The sequence below is a fragment of the Macaca fascicularis genome, chromosome 8 (genome assembly GCF_037993035.2).
Source record: "Macaca fascicularis isolate 582-1 chromosome 8, T2T-MFA8v1.1".
Classification (NCBI taxonomy): Eukaryota; Metazoa; Chordata; class Mammalia; order Primates; family Cercopithecidae; genus Macaca; species Macaca fascicularis.
In genome coordinates this window covers 133,133,273-133,153,840 of record NC_088382.1, presented here as the reverse complement: position 1 = coordinate 133,153,840, position 20,568 = coordinate 133,133,273, and the positions used below count along the sequence as shown (strand labels likewise).

The following is a 20,568-nucleotide window of genomic DNA, read 5'->3' as shown; positions in this document are numbered from 1 at the left end:
GTGTGATCACCGCCCATGGCCATGGTCTCTACTGGTGTTTTGATTTCCCGCCTCTTTTAGCAGACACTCGGTGAGCTCCTAACTTCAGACTAGATCACCAGTACTGATTGTAACAAACCACCTCCTCCTCCGGTCAGCTGGCCTCATCTCTCCCTGCATGTGGAAAAGATACAGAAGCAGGGAGAAAAAGGAGTTTGGATGGGGGTGGGTTTTTTTATATGTAAAGTAAAATTACATTCAGGAAATTAAAAGTCTGTGTGTGGTTTAACAGGCTCCTAAAGGACTCCAGAGGGACAAAAATTTTACACAAATGCCATGGAAGCAGAGGTGCTCTGAATTGCCTAGGCTGTTGATCCAAAAGTTTCCATTCTCCTCTGCCACCCAATCTTTAAAATTTCATTTTGCTTCTTCCCTTGGGCTTGATTCCAGCGCCCACCAGAGTGTCATGCTCAGTGTTTATTGACCTGAAATGAAGTCGGGCTGAAACCTAGCCAGGAGATGAAATTCACTTAGAGAGTTTCCTAACAGCGAAGATTCTAGCTTCAATGTAAAGGAGGGTTCTCGGTTCTCTATGTCTAGTCTACTGAGTCTCAGGCTACTTATTACCCCAATTACTTTTGCACCAGCCTGATAGTTTTCTCTGGGGACCTGGTGGGTTCTCATGAAGTTAATTACTTTCACTTTATATCCTCCTCTTTTGTTTGTTAACCCTGTGAATGCATGAAGTGTGTTCTTTTATTTTGCTGTGTTGAGAAGGACTCTGCTGAGTCCTCACTGGTTGTGGAGTGGCTCATAAGGTGGGTCTCTTGAGCCTCACTTTGCTCATCTGTTAAGTGGATTGAACTAGATGGTCCCTTAAGATTCCTTCCGGTCTAAAGTTTCATTTTTCAACAATAGGATCTTTGTTTTTTATTTTTATTTTTTTATTTTTTAAGATGGAGTCTTGCTCTGTTGCCCAGGTGGGAGTGCAATGGCACAATCTCGGCTCACTGCAACCTCTGCCTCCTGGCTTCAAGCAATTCTCCTGCCTCAGCCTCCTGAGTAGCTGGGAGTACAGGCATGTGCCAGCATGCCCAGCTAATGTTTTGTATTTTTAGTAGAGATGGGGTTTCACCATGTTAGCCAGGCTGGTCCTGAACTCCTGACCTCAAGTGATTCTCCCGCTTTGGCCTCCCAAAGTGCTGGGATTACAGGCATGAGCCACTGCACCCTGTCTGTATTTGTTTTTTAATCTTGCCACATCGGTAAAGAATTTTGCTATAGAAGGAAAAAAAGATTGGACTAAGTATGCACTAACCTCAGTTATTATCTTCCTTTATTTTTGTCTGGCGATTATGGGGTGGTAGGAATGGGACATACTTTTTCAACAAACAAACTGGCTGGGCTTGGTGGCTCATGCCTGTAATCCCAGCATTTGGAGAGGCCAAGGCGGTCGGATCACCTGAGGTCAGGAGTTTGAGAGCAGCCTGTCCAACATAGCAAAACCCTGTCTCCACTAAAAATACAAAAAAAAAAAAAAAAAGAAAATTAGCCAGGCATGGTGGCGGGCATCTGTAATCCCAGCGACTTGGGAGGCTGAGGCAGGAGAATCACTTGAACCCAGGAGGCGGAGGTTGCAGTAAGCTGAGATTGCACCATTTCACTCCAGCCTGGGCAACAAAGCAAGACTCCACCTCAAAAAAAAAAAAAACACTCTGTTTAGCACCGAATTAGTGCCAGGCACTTGCTGAGGGCTTTATGTGCATTCTCCTATTATCACTCACAACAACCTTGTATTATTGACTCTACCTTGTATTAAAGGTATTAAATACTCAACCTTGTATTAAAGACTCTAAGTATTACTAGTATAGGTGAACAAACTGGGTGGGGCACCAAGAAATATAGTAACTTGCCCATCATCATGGAGCTAATACATGGTCAAATCAAGACTTGAATCTAAGGCCAAGAGCTACAAGGATCCAAGTTTTTAGCCACAGTGACATCATATAAAATACATCCCTGCATTTCTCTCTCTTTCTGTGATAGGCATCTTTCTGCAGAAATTTAAGTGCGATGAAAGAGTGTAATTAATAGACATGTTTATTGAACACTGCAGAAGCAGGAGGTATCAGGATAAGACTCTCCACTTCCATGGAAAGTGCACGTGGCTGCTGAACATGGGCTTTAGGTGCCTTGTGAGCAGTCAGTGCCAATAAGGAAGAAGTTCAAGCGGGGGCAGAAGAATTCCCCTGGGGAGGTGATTCTGCAGAACTCAGCCATTCACAGGTCATGGGAGATTTTGTTCCCTTCAGGATACGTCAGCTTCACTTGCTGAAGTAGGACAAATAGAATGAATTAGCCCTGGCTGAAGCCAAAATTCTTTATATTTAAAAGAAGAAAAGCAATTAAATACTCAGCCCAATCCTGGGTTTTGAATTACCCCATTTATCTTTCACTCTGAGCATCTGCTTTTTATTGCATTGTGGCCCTGCCTGCCATTTATCTCTCCCTGTCAGTCTGTATCCACGTGTCATGGGACTCAAAAGTGAAGATTAGAGGAGAAAAATATCTCTGTATTCTAAGCCTGGCAACTTCTATTTTTATCCTCAGCTGCTGGAGCTGATAGCAAAGTCACAGCTCACATCCCTGAGTGGCATCGCCCAGAAGAACTTCATGAATATTTTGGAAAAAGTGGTACTGAAAGGTGAGCCTTCTGTCACTCTCTCGCCCCTTTTAATAGGCATGGAGGTGGGCAGATGGGTTTTCCAATAGAGTGGACATGTCATTAGATTTAAAGATGTGTGAATGGATGAAATGAACAACTCCAGCTACATTTCAGAGGCACTAAATTCCAGTTCAGAAGGGGGTGCAGTGCATCCTCATGGCAAAGGGTGAGACCGTCGCCCTCCTGTCCTTCCTTTGGGACCATCTACTTGCCCTACTAAAAGCCTCGTAGGCTTCTCAGTGTAGACACAGGTCCCAACACTGGCTCCCGAGCCTCCAGGTCCCAAATTCCTAGAAAATCGACACGTGTACAAAATCAGAATAGATTCGTAGACTATTCGAGCTAGAAGGAACCTTAGGTCTCTGGTTCACCTGACTCATTATACACATGGAGAAACTGAGGCCCATGAGGAGAAGTGATTTGTCCACAATCACACAGAGTCAGCCAGACAGGATTAGAGCCCAGGCTCCAAACCCCTGAAACCATGCTCCTTCCACTGACTGTCCTAAAGGGGGGGTCACTTCTGGGCAAAAGGAGTGGCTTCTGATCAGGTGAGCCATGGCTGCTGGGAGAACAATGAAGAGAAAGAGGCTTTATAGAAAATGAGAGAGAAGAGAACAAAGAGGGACCTAGATAATGGAAACTCTACCTTTTGACCTCAAGTGCAGAAGTTTGGCCAACCGTATAGTAAACACGCGTGAGGAAGAAAACCGTATCCCCAGAGGCAGTGCCTGGGTAACATGACTGGAATAGAGACAGAGAAAAGCTCATGTGTAAAATACAGGGTGTTCCAGTATCATAACTTTGATTATTTTTTTCTTCCCCACTCAAGTCCTTGAAGACCAGCAAAACATTAGACTAATAAGGGAACTACTCCAGACCCTCTACACGTCCTTATGTACACTGGTCCAAAGAGTCGGCAAGTCCGTGCTGGTTGGCAACATTAACATGTGGGTGTATCGGATGGAGACGATTCTCCACTGGCAGCAGCAGCTGAACAACATTCAGATCACCAGGGTAAGCGGGCAGGCCCAGCCTCCTCCCAGCAGTGGGTTCCTCCACGGAGACACTGAACAGCCTCGCCAAGACTTTGAATTCACTCCCGGGACAGAAGAGTCCGGTCTTTTCTGATGGCTGCTTTGTCCTGGTGCTGAGGGAGGGCTGGGGGACCTCCTGATAAAGGGAGGTGGGAAGAAAAACTTGGCAAAACGGGATCAAAGTACATGAAAGATGGCAGCCTGGTGAACTACTGTGGGAAAGCTGGAAACTGGGCTTTTGGGGAGAAGCAGCCCCGCTGCTGAAATCTTTAGCGGGGTTCAGAGATGTCTGTTTGCTCATTTCCTCATAAAGGATGACTTGTTTGCCACTTTAGGTTGCTGTCTTGAATATAACAGAGCTGGGAAGGCTTGGAGAACTGGTACCAGCCTTTTAAAATCCTAGTTCCGATTATTGGTAGTTATGACAAAGGAAGCCTTTGATTAAAGTCTGCGAGCTTACATGTGGGAAAATGATGAGCAATTCTCAAAGCACAAAGGAAAAGCCCTATATTACCAGTGAGGTTTGGCGATCTACAGCAGTTGTTCCTTTTGGCTTTCACAACCTAGCTTGGCCCTCAGCTCTTGTCCTCCTAATAGTGAGCAGGAGGACCAAGGCACAAAAAAAAAAAAAAAGGAAGATGCTGGTGCAATCTCTTAGAACTCACTAATGGACAGACACACTCAGGCGGCTCATGTAGCACTTTGCTTACTTATCTCATCACAGACTGTAACTGGCTTAAGTGGTTTCCGGGACCCACACTGATAAAATTTGAGGTTGCCTCATATCAGGAGAAGGTAGCAGGAAGAAATCCTTTGACTGCTTTTAAATAACTCTTTTACTAGATGAAGTTTTTAGAATGCATGTTCATGACTTTACTGGTAATTACCTCTCTGTCCCTTCGCTTTTTAAGCTGTGAAACAGAATCATTCGAAGGCTCAGAGTTACGTGACTTCCTTAGAGTCACGTAGGTTACAACACCTACACGCTGTTGCCACAGACACACACGCAGAGCAGAGCACAGATGCAAGTCATCTTTCAGAAATCATCTCGCGTATTTGATTTGTTTAAGAGAATGTACATATTTATTATGAACATTCACCTGATTGATTCTAATAATTTACCCCATTCCTACATCTCAAGTGTAGGCACATAGTCTGACCATGTGAACGTGAGACCCAAGTTCCCAGCTTCTCTCTCACAGAAAACCCACATACACGTTCTACCTGGTTTCTGGCGTTCTCTATGGCCTGGACTGACTGACTAGGATTTTTCTAAGACCAGGAGAGAACTGCCAAGCCAGTGATATAAACAAGCAGGTCCCATGTGTCCCAAGGGCACTTCCCTTCAGCAACTTCAGAACACCCATTTAGATGGTCACAGTTGGCCAGGTGCGGTGGCTCATGTCTGTAATCCTAGCACTTTGGGAGACTGAAGCAGGCAGATCACTTGAGGTCAGGAGATCGAGACCACCCCAGTCAACATGGTGAAACCCCATCTCTACTAAACATACAAAAATTAGCCAGGTGTGGTGGTGCACACCTGTAGTCCCAGCTACTCGGGAGGCTGAGGCAGGAGAATCACTTGAACCCGGGAGTTGAAGGTTGCAGTAAGCCGAGATCACACCACTACTTACCAGCCTGGGTGACACACTGAGACTGCATCTCAAGGAAAAAAAAAAAAAAAGGAAAAACTCTAGATGGTCACACTTGCCTGGAGCTTGCCTCTGTTCCCTCTGTCCACCTCCAAGGACCCCTTCTGGCCACATCTGCCCGCATACCCTGCACTGCCATAGGCTTACATGCTCAGAACCCTTCTTAGCTGATCCACCAACGCTCTTCGGAGCTAGCTGTTGTAGCTGTTGTTACCCCTCTTGGAGTGGAGGTGGAGTGGCGACCAGAGATGCCCAGTGACTTTCCAAGCCATATACAGCAGTTAGGGCCAGAGCTGAGGCCAGAACCCTGGATTCCATATTCCTAAAATGTCAAAGCTTGCTTGAGTTTCCAAACTTTTTCAATCCAGCTTTCTTCCAACTATTTATCCAATGATCCAGCTGTTTAAAAAACTCTCTTTGATCCAATGAGATCCCACAAAGAAGAGATCAAACACTGAAGTTCACTCACTATCTCTTCTACATGAGGAGGTCCAGCCAAGCCAAGTCATTCTCTGCACTCTCCAGGCTTGGCCCTGCCTCAGGGTTTTGAAGCTTGCTGCCTTCTTTGACCATCCAATCTATGGACGTCACCATCATATCACCTTCCTCTGAGCAGTTATGATCTGAAATTGTCTATAATGTGTACTTTTCTGTCTCTGTCCACTGGGTTATAAACTCCACAAAGAAAGGACATTACCCATCTATTCCCTGTTCCTGGCACAGAGCAGGAGACAGTCAGTAAATCTGAGTTGAATGAATGAGTGGTTGAAAGGGAGTCTCCTTCCATTGCCTGCCTGAGTACTCGTTCAGTGTTCAAAAGAACACAGTTGGAAAACATGGCCCTGTATTATGAATGATGGTGATCATTTACCAGCTGCAGGATTTCTTTTTTTGAGACAGGGTCTCTGTCGCCCACGCTGGAGTACAGTGGCACGATCTCAGCTCACTGCACCCTCCACCTCCTGGGTTCAGGCGATTCTCCCACCTTAGACTCCCCAGTAGCTAGGATTACAGGCGTGCACCACCATGCCCGGCTAATTTTTGTATTTTTTGGTAGAGACAGGGTTTCACCATGTTGGCCAGGCTGGTCTCGAACTCCTGGCCTCAAGTGATCCACCCACCTCAGCCTCCCAAAGTGCTGGGATTACAAGCATGAACCACCACGCCCGGCCCCAACTGCAGGATTTGAGGCAAGTTATTCAGTCTCTCCATGCCTCACTTTCCTCATTTGGAAAATAGTTGCAGTAGTGTCAACTCATAGCCATCATGTGAGATTTAGTAAGTTAATATATAGAAAGCAAATGGCACAGTGCCTAATGTACAGTAAATATTGTAAACATGTCAGCTGTTATTATTAAGGGCTGGCTCTGTGCAGGCCCTCTTCTTTTTTTTTTTTTTTTTTTTTTTTTTTTGAGACAGAGTCTCGCTCTGTCGCCCAGGCTGGAGTGCAGTGGCCGGATCTCAGCTCACTGCAAGCTCCGCCTCCCAGGTTTATGCCATTCTCCTGCCTCAGCCTCCCGAGTAGCTGGGACTACAGGCGCCCGCCACCTCGCCCGGCTAGTTTTTTGTATTTTTTAGTAGAGACGGGGTTTCACTGGGTTAGCCAGGATGGTCTCGATCTGCTGACCTCGTGATCCGCCCGTCTTGTCCTCCCAAAGTGCTGGGATTACAGGCTTGAGCCACCGCGCCCGGCCTAGGCCCTCTTCTAAGTCCTTTACATGTATTGATTAACTCACCTAGTGAAGAATTGTTAAGTAGGAGTCATCACAGTGGCTAGCATTTACTGGGCACTACACTGAATGCTTCTATGCATTATCTCATCCGCCCCACCCAACAACATTGGAGGATAAGCTTTTTCTCATGTTATAAATGAGAACAATTAGAACGAGTAGTTAGAATCATTTGTCTGAGGCCTCATGCTCAGTAGGATGTAACACAAGAACTGAACCCAGGCCTGTCCACAGAGGCTGTGCTTTCAACCACTGTGCCTTCCTCCCGCTGTCCTCTGTCCCAACCCTCCTTGGCTCTGAGCTTTCTTATGTTGAGAGCTGTACTGGAACCCACAGAGCCTTAAAGGGCTTTTCTTTTTTTGTTTTTGTTTTGGTTTTTTTTTTTTTTTTTTTTTTTGAGACAGGGTCTTATTCCCATTGCCCAGGCTAGAATGCAGTGGCACGGTCCTAGCTCACTGCAGCCTTGGCCTCCCAGGTTCATGTGATTCTCCCACCTCAGCCTCCCAAGTAGCTGGGACTACAGGCACTCGCCACCACACCCAGCTAATTTTTGTATTTTTAGTAGGGAGGGCGTTTCACCATCTTGCCCAGGCTGGTCTCGAACTTTTGGGCTCAAGCAATCCTCCTGCTTCAGCTTCCCAAAGTACTAGGATTACAGGCGCGAGCCACTGTGCCCAGCCTCCACACAGAAGCTTAACTCTCCAGGGGAAGGAGAAATGGAGAGAAAGAGAAAAGACTTAATTACTTCAGTCTGGACTGTATTTTAAAACTTACTTTTTTTAACAGTTTGACCCAGAGAGAAGTACATTATTACATGCAAATATGAAGTTGACTTTCAGAGTAAATGCTTTCTATTTTGCCAAAATTCTATCATTCTCCTCCCAGCATAAAATCTTATTTTCCTGCGAAATGTTCATATCTAATTCTATGGAGCCCATTTTTACTGGCAAAATAATATAATAAAGAATGAAGGAAAGAAATTAAGAGAACTGGGTCTTAGGGGGAAAAAAATCAAAGACAGTGACAGTATGCGGTGGGCAGGGCACTGTTTTGAAGCATGTGAGGAGTGACATAGACCCGAATGGATGTTAGCCAAATGCTTGACTAGAGGAGCGAGAGTGACTAATTTTTCTTTTATACGTTTATATTCGAAAGGAGGAGGCATGTAAGCAGTTAACCACTTATCAGGAGGAAGGGCTCAGCATGGGGTCTGGGCACGGATTTTGGAAAAGTTCAGGTTTGAAAATTTGACAGAGTGAACTCCGCCAAGTGGGCTTGCCTTTAGTAGGAGTTAATGTAATAATTGGCCTGGGAGTTTTAACCAAAAAAGTAGAGGCTTTGAAGTGTTGGAAACGAAAAGAAAATCTCGTGGCAGTTTTATGAGCTCATATGATCAGCAGCAGATGAAAAACGATAAATAGGTCTAGGGCCTTCTGCGGCTGGCAAAGACCTGAAGTTTGCAAACAATTGAGAGTTCTGCCCAGCAGCCTGGGGTAGAACTGAGCCCTATAAATTGTCAAGTCATGGATACTTTGAATGAAACAGGAGGCTGAAGTCCTTCTACAACTGAGATTGTTGGAGCTGGGAGGGATCCTCAGAGTCTTCTAAGCCATTCATTTTGGACATGGGGAGACTTCCCAGGGGAGCTGGGATCCAGATGTGCTGCCTGTCGGTCAGTGTTCCTCCCCTGCACCTCCCATTCTTCTCCGCAGCTCAGCCTTCCCAAGGCCCCTTGCCACCGCTCCCTCCCCACCTCATGCCTACCCAGCCTTGCCGGGACACAAGAGAGAACTTCCCAGACCTAGTGTCTCCTGGAATCCTCCATGTGTTTAGGCTTCGATGTGCTTCATACAGAGTTTGGCTCCTGTAAAAATTTGGGCAGGGAAATTGATACCCATTCTCAGGATATTTTCCCCCGAGCTAAGGGAGGGTTTCTTCATCCTGTATTGTTTTTCTCCTGTGACCTCTCAGAGGTCACAGAACATTGATCTAAAAATGTGAGTAGTCCAAAATCAAGAGCTCACCCAGAACCAGCAGGGGCAGGACAAGGAGCTGCAGTCCCAGGTGGTCTATTGATCTATCTGGATGGTAGCATCCTGTTGCCATTCAAGACACATCAGCAAATACATGTGCGGATTCCCAGGTGCAGATTCTCCCCACGGAGCTTTGTGCTTCCCTCCATGACAGCATTTACTGTCTTATTTTATATTATTTTATGATTATTTGTTTCTGCCTCTGGGTCTCTCACCAGCCTAAAGAGCTTATTGCAGCAACTTCAGCACCAGGCCATAGTAGACACTCAGGAGAGGTGGCTTGTGCTGGGCTGGTCTACAAGGGACATAAAATTAGACCCTGCCTTCAAGGATGTAGATCTGGGCAGGGTATCATAAGCTCATCAAAATTTAAAACAATAAAGGCTTAAATATATTAGTAAGTTCAGGGATGTACCAGAAGCTCTTGGAGAAGCTCACAATTAATTGCCAAGGTATTATCCACAGACCAACAGTTTTCACAATGTTCCACGGAGGCCTCGGTCAGAATAGAGATGTCTCAAGGGATGGTGGAGCTTGGGCCAAGGGCTTCTGGACCTGCCATTCCCAATGTGCGTGCGTGCACGCACACACACACCAGCAGAGAGTCTTTGTGTTGTTTTCTACCTATTTAATTATTTGGGCTTCATTCATTCCACAGGTATTTGTTGAGTGCCTTCTATGTGCTGGGCACTCCTGTAGACACCCAGGACACAGTAGTGAAAAAAGATTAAAATTCCTGCCTTCATAGAGTTTAAGTTCCAGCAAGAATGTTCCTTTCAAAGTTTCTTTTAGAAAGAAAGCTCATGTTGCATGACAAAAAGAAGGATATTGCAAGAAGTGTCTCAAAGAGATCCTAGGAATTCTAGGAAGGTGCAGTGGGTAAGGGAGTCACAAAAACAGAGAAGGCCTTTCAGAGGAAGTAGGTTTGAACTGGATCTGAGCAGGACGACCACGTGGCCAAGCAGAGAGGACTGGGGAGGCGAGGGCATCGAGGTCAGGCTGAGTCAGGTGTGTTTAGGTGCCAGTGAGTAAACCTACTTGGAGGGACCTGAGGTCTGGAGGGCGGCCAGAGAGATGGGTCTTGGGGTGGCTGGCTGGGCCACTCCATCCAGGGCAGTGAGGCCTTCAGGAAAGCAGCAAATCTTGTAACTCTGTGAACTGAGTAAAGCACATGCACCATTTGGAGAGTCTTTAAGAGTGAAAGTTTCAAGCTTTGGAAATGTAGGGAGATCCCTCTGGCACCACTCAGCTCAGCCCACTCCACACAGTTCTTTGTGGCTCACGGCCATGGCCTCGTGTCTGCTTTTGGGATGGGGAGATTTACTCTGCTTTCGAGCTCTTATCAATAAACTGCCTCGAGGGTGGAGGACGGGGGCAGCTGCATGCCTAGAAGGCCTGGTGAATCGCTGCTCTCTGGCATCCCACCTATTGTCACCCTTCTCTCTGCAGCCTGCCTTCAAAGGCCTCACCTTCACGGACCTGCCTTTGTGCCTACAACTGAACATCATGCAGAGGCTGAGCGACGGGCGGGACCTGGTCAGCCTGGGCCAGGCGGCCCCCGACCTGCACGTGCTCAGCGAAGACCGGCTGCTGTGGAAGAAACTCTGCCAGTACCACTTCTCTGAGCGGCAGGTGGGCAAGGCCCAGCGGGCTTTCCTCCCACCCTCCTCTGGCCCCCACCCCAAGCTTCCTTGGTGCCCTGCTCAAGCCTGAGGTCTGGGTTCGCCCTACTCCAGGTTTGACTGAACCTTCCCTGGTTTGACTGAAAAATGACAGTTGAAGGAGTTTTGTGATTTTGTTTCTTGTTTTTTGAGACAGGGTCTTGCTCTATGGCCCAGGCTGGAGTGCAGTGAGGCAATCATAGCTCACTGCAACCTCAGCCACTTGGGCTCAAGCGACCCTCCCACCTCAGCCCCCCGAGTAACTGGGACTACAGGCTCATGCCACAACACCCGGATAATTTTTTTATTATTGTTTTTGTAGAAATAGGGTCTCTCTATGTTGCCCAGGCTGGCCTCAAACTCCTGGCCTCAAGCGGTCCTTCTGCCTCGGCCTCCCCAAAGCACTGGGATTACAGGCATGAGCCCCCATGCCTACCCAGTCTTGAGTTTTTAAATAGAGATGTTGTCTGTGTGTTTTTTTCAGGTAGTTTTTATGAAAAAAATTGAACTTACATTCTTAACCTATTCTTATTTTACAACTCACTCAAAAAAATCATAAATTGGCACCCATCCTTTTTATCTATAACCCCATAACTTACATTTTCTGAGTGCCTTAAAGTACTTTTTTTGTTGTTTTTTTCTTTTTTTTTTTGAGACAGAATCTCACTCTGTCACCCAGGCTGGAGTAAAATGGTGCAGTCTCGGCTCACTGCAACCTCTGCCTCCCTGGTTCAAATGATTCTCCTGCCTCAGCCTCCCAAGTAGCTGGGATTACAGGTGTGCGCCACCATGCCCGGCTAATTTTTGTATTTTTAGTAGAGACAGGGTTTCACCATGTTGGCCAGGCTGGTCTCGAACTCCTGACCTCAGGTGATCCGCTTGCCTCAGCCTCCCAAAGTACTGGGATTACAGGTGTGAGCCACCGTGCCCGGCCTTAAAGTACTTTCATAGATATTATTTCATTTTATTCTAATGGCCCAGGGAAGGATAGGTATTGTTGTGCCTACTTCAAACAGATGAAGGGACTAAAGCCACAAATGGCTAAGTGACATATCCAAATTAATGAAGTAGCTCTTTGGGTGAAGAAACTGGCCCTGACCTTGAATTTGGACCTTCAGATACCAACTCCAAGCCTGTTTCCCTTCATCATGCTGCCTCAAGTTTGTTGGTCTTTTTCCAGTGTCTTTATATGGATGTGTGAGTTCAACAAGTTCTGTTCATGAAGCCACTAATATTTAGATATAAACTAGAGCCCTGGTGCCAAGCAGTTATTGCATCTCCCTGGAAATGATCACTCAAATCTATCGCAAAGAAAAGATTGAAGTTGTTTATTGAGATCCCCTAAACTTTAAAGGACCATCCAGCCGCAGTTTAGTAAAGGTCACTAGCAGCGTGTCACCAGCCACCTGTGTTTTTGTTTTGTTTTGTTTTAAGCTTGGTGAAAAGCTACTGTTTAACTGAGGAGAGCTAACAAGGTACTTGTTTATATAGTGACAGTTCTCCCCTCGCTATTGTAGAGCTGAAAAGAGGGGGAAAGGGTGAGAGTCAACCTTTTCAGAACCAGAAAACCACAAGCCATCTTCTTGACAAACTCTCTTGCAATTTCTTTTATTCATTTGATTTTTTAGATCCGCAAACGATTAATTCTGTCAGACAAAGGGCAGCTGGATTGGAAGAAGATGTATTTCAAACTTGTCCGATGTTACCCAAGGAAAGAGCAGTATGGAGATACCCTTCAGCTCTGCAAACACTGTCACATCCTTTCCTGGAAGGTATGTGTCTCAGAGGTGGCTGCCACAGACCCCCAGCCCAGTCCCTAAGAGCCAAGAGTGCCAGCCAGCATGGTGAGGCCAGCGCCTTTCCGCCTCTTCCCCATCATAGCCCCCAGCTGAAAGTCAGGGTAAACTGATTCAGTGCCTGGGAGGGTGGGGGTTCCCTTTGTCTGACAGACTTTCATAGACCTCCATTTTCTTCACTTTTCTTATGTTTACATTTTTCTGCATTCCACCCACCCACCCACCCTTAAATCCTCCTCTCTCTGTGTGTACCGGTACACACACTTACACACGGAAACACATGCCTTTGAGTTTTTCCAGACTTGTAAAATTTTTTCATTGATGCGTAATACATAGTTTCAGGGTCCATGTGATAATGTTATTCATGTAATTTGTAAAAATTAAATCAATGTACTTGACACATTCATAACCTTAAGTGTTTGTCACTTATTTATGCTAGAACCATTCCAATTCTTCTCTTCTGGCTATTTTGAAATGTTCAATAGTTTTTTGTTTTTTTTTTTGAGGCGGAGTCTCACTCACTCTGTCACCCAGATTGGAGTGCAGTGGTGGGATCTCGGCTCATTGCAACCTCCACCTCCCAGGTTCAAGCGATTCTCTTGCATCAGCCTCCCTGAGTATCTGGGACTACAGGCACATGCCACCACACCCAGGCTAATTTTTGTAATTTTTAGTAGAGATGGGGTTTCGCCATGTTGGCCAGGCTGGTCTTGAACTTTTGACCTCAAGTGATCCACCTGCCTAGGCCTCCCAAAGTGCTGGGATTACAGGCATGAGCCATCGCGCCCAGCCTGAAATAATCAATAGATTATTGTAAATTACGTTCACTTACTGATCTAACAGCAGGTCTTACTCCTTCTATCATACCATGTATTTGTACCCATTGATCCACTTCTCTGCATCCCCTTCCTTTTCCCTTTCTCTGCACTGGTAACCACCAGTCTACTCTCTGTCTTCATGAAATCTACTTTTATAGCTCCCACATACAAGTGAGAACATGCAACATTTAGGCCTGGGGCGGCATTATTGACAGAGAGTCGTTGCTTTGAAGTTGGAAAATGCCTTTTGGTGCCAAAAGCCAATGAGAGGCCTCTGAGAACTTGAAGCTAACCGTGTGTTCCTTTCCAGGGCACTGACCATCCGTGCACTGCCAATAACCCAGAGAGCTGCTCCGTTTCACTTTCACCCCAGGACTTTATCAACTTGTTCAAGTTCTGAATCCCAGCACATGCCAACACTTCAGAAGGGTCCCCCTGCTGACTGGAGAGCTGGGAATATGGCATTTGGACACTTCATTTGTAAATAGTGTACATTTTAAACATTGGCCTGGAACTTCAGAGATAAGTCACGGAGAGGACTTGGAGGGGAGAAATGCAGTTGCTGACTGGGAATTTAAGAATGTGAACTTCTCACTAGAATTGGTATGGAAAAGCAAAATACTGTAAATAAACTTTTTTTCTAACAATTTGCCAGCAAGACTATAAGGGCAATAATTCTGTTTCAGCGGTGAAAATGGAATCCTCTTAATGGTCACAGAAACTCCCTTATAGTTCCCTAGGAAGAAAAAGGCAAAACTCAAATACGAAATAGGACGCTTTGTTTACAATGTGAAAATGTGTTTAGAAAAGAAAAAAGAAGAAGGAAAGCTACATAGGAGAAATCCCTGGGCTTTGGGGTTTGATCTGGTGTTTGTTTTGAGAAGGTGAAGGAAGCGCCACCCATCCTAAACCTGCATGGGCACAGAGCCTTACCCTACAGAGATACCACACAATGGTCTACCTCTCAAAGTGTAGAGTGCCCTCTCTGACGACGCATGTGATCCAGTAGGCAGTGTCTGTTTTTCTTGTAAGTGTTCTCATCACTATAAAAAGTGATTTAAAATGGAAAGGGATATTGGAGGCAACCCTCATCTGGTTCCACACTTCCTTTTCAGGCAAACAGGGCCCTCCTTGGAGTTATCTGTTTACCAGAACAACCCAAAAGCACACGTTCCTTTTTTCCTGTCATGTTGTAGCTCATTTGGGGGAAGAGAAGGCCAACTTAAAACAGTCCCAGGGGAGGATTGCTTGAGCCCAGGAGTTCGAGGTTTGCAGTGAGCTATGATCGTGCCACTGCACTCCAGCCTGTCTCCAAAACAAAAGCCATCCCAGAGGAAGTCCTGCTGCAGAAAAGATGATAGAATTAGTCACCCAACTGATAGCTGTGAAGACTTTCTTATTCCTGCTTAACTTTCTTCCTTGGATATCTTCATGGAAAGCCTGTGTCTGTGGACAGAGTGGGGCCCAAGTGCTGAGGCTCGGAAGACAGGTTTTACAATCAGCCAGTTAAACATCTTACCAGTTGCCGTTCCCCTTGCCAGGGGGATGAGCTGAGGAGCTTCTTTTCTTTAGGTCCAACATCAAAATGAGTCCATCTGAGCTAAGGCTTTTTGCAAAGGTGATTAAAAATCAAGGCTGGAGTTCCAGCCAAATAGGGAGGAGAGGTACCACAAGTTCATCTTAAACTTGCTTCCAGGCTGGATAGTTAAAACCGGAAGATCCCAAGGGGATTTTGCGAGGCAAATATCAGCAGGTAACTGTGGAAGAAAGGAAATCTCAGGACCTAGTGAGTTCATTGTAAAATATTCTTGGGAGTAGATGGGGGATCTACTCCCAGTTTTTTACTTTCCACAGAATGTTGTTGCTTTCCTACAACAATGTACATATATTTGCAGTTGTATATGCTTTTCTTTTTTTTTTTTTTTTCCCCAAATAAAGTTGTCACCCTGCATGCCCTTGGCAAATAAGTGAAGCAGAAATAGGAACATGATCCACATGCAAGTTGAGGAACAGTTTATCTTTAAGAACTGACCTTTGGGGTGACCTGGAAAGGGGGAAAGATGGCTAAGCACGGAGAGAAATAAGGCAAGAGACAAGCTATGATACAACACCTCTTCAACCCCTGCCCTCAATAGCACACAACCCATGTATCAGCTTTCTGAAGAGAAGGAACTTACTATTCAGTGCTCCTCACTTTGCAATGTTTCTGCTACGCCAGGATTTCTCCAATTTTTTTTTCATTATCATCCCCCCAAGGAGAAAAAAATTACATTGAATTTAGATTTTCCCTAATAAGGAAAATTAAATATGAAAGAGTAGGATTTTGTTGGGTAAGATTGAGCTTTGGAAGAACACGAACCATTATACTATCTAAGGTGTGTTTTCTTTTTTTTTTTTTTTTTTTTTTTTTTTGCAGTCCCTCTCCCCCCTGAATCAATTTCACATTGGGAATGCGGAACCTAGACTGTTGAATAAAAAGCTACTTCTTCCATAATTATCAGGTTCTCTCCAATTTCTCAGCCTCCTCAAAGACGTGGGGTGGAGTTGGGTGTGCCACCACTGAGAGAGCTCTGGAACCTTTGACTCTCGGTGACATTTTTAGATTTAGGGGTTCGTGGCCTTCCACATGTTACCACCAACTTGCGATCTCTGCCCCTTCATGCTGATCAAGAAAATAGAAACTCCTTGTCGCCTTCAGGTTTGCAATCCCAGAAACATTGCCTGCTGTGGACTGTCAGCACAAAACTGGGAACTGGTCTCATTTAGACTGTCAGCAGTGCACGTGATTGTACGATAGACCCCAGGCAACCACGTGCATCTGGCAAGATGACCCCTGCCCCAAGAGAAGGGTTACAGTCTTCTTAAATGTTTACCAAGATGGTGCTGGTGGGCTCTCCCCATGTCCTTTGGTGTTACTGGAGTTGGTGTATGACAGAGTCAAGGAAATGTTTTAAGGAAAATGAAGAATAAATCAACCTTTATGGTTCTCTTTCATTGGAAGAGGAGAATAAAGAAGGAAATGGCAGGTAGAGAGGGAGGGGGAAAGGAATAGAAATGGCATGTCTTTGATGTTGTGGCTTGTGTGGGGATGATGGGAAGAGCACAGCAGGCACAGCGTATCTGTGCTAGTGCCACGTGGTATCTGTTAAGTATGGCCAGAGCCTCACATATAAGTGAAGAGAGTTAAGACAATTATTGCTCTTTGAACAATAATAGTCTATAGAATTTCTATTGGCAAACTGTCCCAGACAATCTGACCTATCAAACAAAAGCAAATAATCCCTGTCTCAGAACTGCTGGTCTAAAAGCCAGAAGGGGCACGACGATGGAAATTGCTAGAAAAGAGAGAATGCTCTACTCTCTTTCCTGGGCCTACCTACCCCCATCCTAAACCCTGTAAAACAGAATTTCAAAATAGATGTCAAATATGAAGTAACTCAGACTTCCAAAGAAGGAAGGAGTTCTGCCCAGGGCAGTATGAGCAAATCCACAGGGATGTTAAGATTTGGTCCAACTCAAAGGTTTATGGGCAGTGAGCCTAGAGTCTCTTGAGAGTAAGCCCTTGCATTTGGGACAAGGAGAATATGTGAAGCTCAGGAGTGCTCACACTAGAGCAAGATCTGGAAAAAAAACAATCCAGTGGCATTTTAAACTAGATTGCATTATCACTCAATGCTGTTACTTTGAGCAGACAAATCAGTTGAATGGGAGGGCAAATGGCAGAAATGAACAAAAGCTGTTAGGTGAAAGCATCCCCAATGTATCAGTTGTGAGATGATTTTTGTTTAATGATGATCAGGTTTACATTGAAGTGGCTTGGAAGATGTCTTTCAGAGGGACTGGGTTTGCACTGCAAATCTGAACACTAGAGCAGGTTCCACTAGCACTTGGGCAGTAAGGTAGTGGGTGTGTATAATGCTGTTGCCACAGTTCTCATCTTTGTGGATTCACATACCCTTTCCCATGAAGAGCTTGCTACTAACAGAGGCTCCTTGTTTCTGTTGTTTTTATACGGGAGAAGAGAAAGACCTTGGAATTTCAATTGTCTAAACAAGTGGTATGATTTACTAGGAAGCAAACTATTCAAGAGATGTTCAACAGTATATCATTCTTAGCATTCAATACAATGTTTATGATAAAATATACACCTGAGTTTATGTTTTTCTGCCAGGCTGAAAGGCAATAATGTCTTGCTATGCAAACACTATTTTATGTGTGGATTTTTTAACTGCAATTTTATGTGTGAATTTTTTTTAACTAAACTCTATCATCATTTTCTATGTTGACATCTTTTTTTTTTTTTTAATCTGTTTCCAACTCTGAGTCTGTGAACTGTCTCTTCTGACTGGATGCTGGCCTAAAATCCTATTAGTGCTTAAACAGACCTCGAAACACTCTGATCCTCTAGGCCAATACAGAGATGTTGTTATTTGATATATCTTGGGTCCTTGATGGCTTCAACAAACAAGGTCATAATTTGTTTAAATTCAGTGTTTTCTGTAGATACTTTCTTCTCAGTTTCATTAAGGAGAGTAACCATCTTTGGTTTTCCAAAGAATGGAAACTCCTACCCCAGACTTCAGACTTAGAGCTTCTGCCTTTCACGATCACGATGAGGAAGAGATCCAGAATGTTTAGGGGACGTGCGTCAGCCCACCTGGTACTCAGTGGCAGAGCTGAATGCCAACTTGAGGCCTCCTGAGGCCTGACCTTGTGTGCCCCCAGCCCTCCACCCCAAGCACCTTTTGGTGTGGCTGGAGACACATGACGTTGGATGTGATTTTTCTCAAGCCCTTCACTGTGGAAGGCATGGGAGACTGCCCAGCACTGGGCATCTGGCTGTTAACGTTTCCATTTCAAGTCCCTGATTCTTACTGGAGAAGTTAAGGAGCCACTTAATGTTTTTACAGACCTCTGATTCTGTTGTGAATGTGGCATTCCAGTGAGTACAACCTGCTTGCTATAAAGAAAGCAGCATATTTTGACAACTTTATTTTTTCCTTGGGTACTTACATTTTTATTACAAAAACGGCCCTTATAAAAAAAAGGGCTGGGCAGTGACTTACTTCCTAGAAACTGAGATTCCAAAGCAGGTGTTTCCTCTCCGCTAGACTCAGAGGTACATTTAATCCATCTTCTCCATTTCCTCCTTCAGGACCAGCTATGAGATTCAGTGCATTTCTGTCCCAGCGGATGTTCATTCTCCGCTAAACTTCATCTTTTACTAAGCAAAGGGGGATTATTCCATGAGGCAGCCAGGAGCAAGGGGCCATGATATTCATGACTTTGTCTGCTGAGCATTTTTCAAAGTGTCCTTGAATTCACTCAGCAAACAAAGCTTTCTGGAGAATCTCTCAAAACAGGCCCTGCTCCATTTGGCCAAAAACGATGGCTGCTCCAAAACTCTGAACTTCTTGAAACTCCATCTGCTACATTATTTCTGGAGTTTAAACACGACTTTTTCTGTCTTTGAGTATAGATGTGTTTGTTTAATTAACGAAGCACAAATCTGTTAAGCAGAAGGCTCCAAGCTGTATTCTATACTTGGGAACCCTTGGTGCCATCTTTATTTTACCAAGTGCCAATCACCATGGCTAAAGTGGGTGTATATTACAGCCTGTGTCCTAAGCTTAGACGCTTTAATGTACTTTTTTAAATGAAAAATATTAGAGGGGGTTGAACATTGTAACTAAAGCATAAAGCTAGACCAATTACATGCAGAGATGTTTATTTAATATTGTGTGAGCTGAGTCCATCTGTATAAATTATTTGCACACTTTTCTTGCATGATGAACTGATTTTTTTATAGTTGTTTGTACCAGACGGTGGCATATTTTTGTAAAAAACTTTTGACACTGAATTGCAATAAATGTTTTTCCAACAACACACACTGGTGCATTTTTAGTATGTCCCAATTCAAGTTGGCTTTTTATCATACTAAATATGTTTATCTTTTGCCTATTGAGACTTATATTCCTTCTCCCAGAAACTTGTCACCATTTTTGTAAAATTTCTAGGAATCCATAGAAAAACAAGCTTGTTGCTGAATACCAACCTGAGTCCATAATACAGCGTTATGCTTAAACTGAAGGTTTTCATATACTATTTGCACAGCAGAATGATTAGGGAATAATGAATTTTGAAGTCAACATCAGTTTATTCATCAACAGGCATTTATGGAACAGCTGCTATATGCTAGACCTGTGCAAGGCACTGGGAATAGGGTGGTGAACAAGATAGAAATTGTCTTTGCCTTTTGTGTGTGGTTTTGTTTTGTTTCGTTTTGTTTTGTTTTTTGGTGACAAGGATGGGATCGTCCTTACCTTAATGAAATTTAGATTTTAGTAAGAAAGGGGGCCGGGGTGCAGTGGCTCACGCCTGTAATCCCAACATTTTGGGAGGCCGAGGCGGGTGGCTCACTTGAGGTCAGACGCTCAAGACAAGCCTGGTCAACATGGTGAAGCACCGTCTCTACTAAAAATACAAAAATTACCTGGGCATGGTGGCACATGCCTGTAGGCTCAGCTAATCAGGAGGCTGAGGCAGGAGAATCTCTTGAACCTGGGAGGCGGAGGTTGCAATGAGCCGAGATAGCGCCATGCATTCCAGCCTGGGTGACAGAGGAAGACTCTGTCTCAAAAAAAAAAAAAAAAAAAGGCAGGGGGAGGGAGTGGAGGAGAAAGCAATTAAAAAAAAATTATTTGTAATAACCAATACGAAGGGAATAAACAAAGGGTTGAGATATAGAATAACAAGTGGGACCCAGTTAAGACAGTGAGAACCGAAGCAGCGGGGGCTTCTCTGAAGAAGTGATGTTGAAGGAGCCAGCCCCAGAGGAATGAGGGCAAGAGCATTCCGGAAAGAGAAACAGCTTGTACAAGGTTCAAATCATGGTCCTGCCACTTACCTGCAGAGTGGCCTTTGTCACCTCACTTCACCCCTCTGTGTCTCAATTTCCTCAACGCTAAGAATACCTATCTCTTATGGCTCAGAGGGTTAAGTGAACTAACACATATGAAGTGCTTGGAGACAGGCACAAAATATGAGTACAGCCAGTGTTAATGATTATTGTTATTCCCTGAGCAACAAGAGTCTAAGAATCGGGTTCAGAATTGCACTGTGTTTCCAGGAGGGTAT

At 44.7% G+C, this 20,568-nt stretch overlaps 1 protein-coding gene across 1 annotated transcript in view; it reads left to right on the top strand.

The window, feature by feature from the left end:
• Positions 1-19,317, top strand: part of FBXO32 (F-box protein 32) — a 43,797-nt gene extending 24,480 nt beyond the window's left edge. Inside the window, exons 5-9 of the mRNA XM_005564029.4 lie at positions 2,590-2,683; positions 3,537-3,721; positions 10,606-10,788; positions 12,446-12,589; positions 13,742-19,317. Coding sequence (XP_005564086.1) covers positions 2,590-2,683; positions 3,537-3,721; positions 10,606-10,788; positions 12,446-12,589; positions 13,742-13,831 — 696 coding nt within the window. The 3' untranslated portion in view covers positions 13,832-19,317. The remainder of the gene's footprint in view (positions 1-2,589; positions 2,684-3,536; positions 3,722-10,605; positions 10,789-12,445; positions 12,590-13,741) is intronic.
• The last annotated feature ends 1,251 nt before the right edge of the window (positions 19,318-20,568 follow it).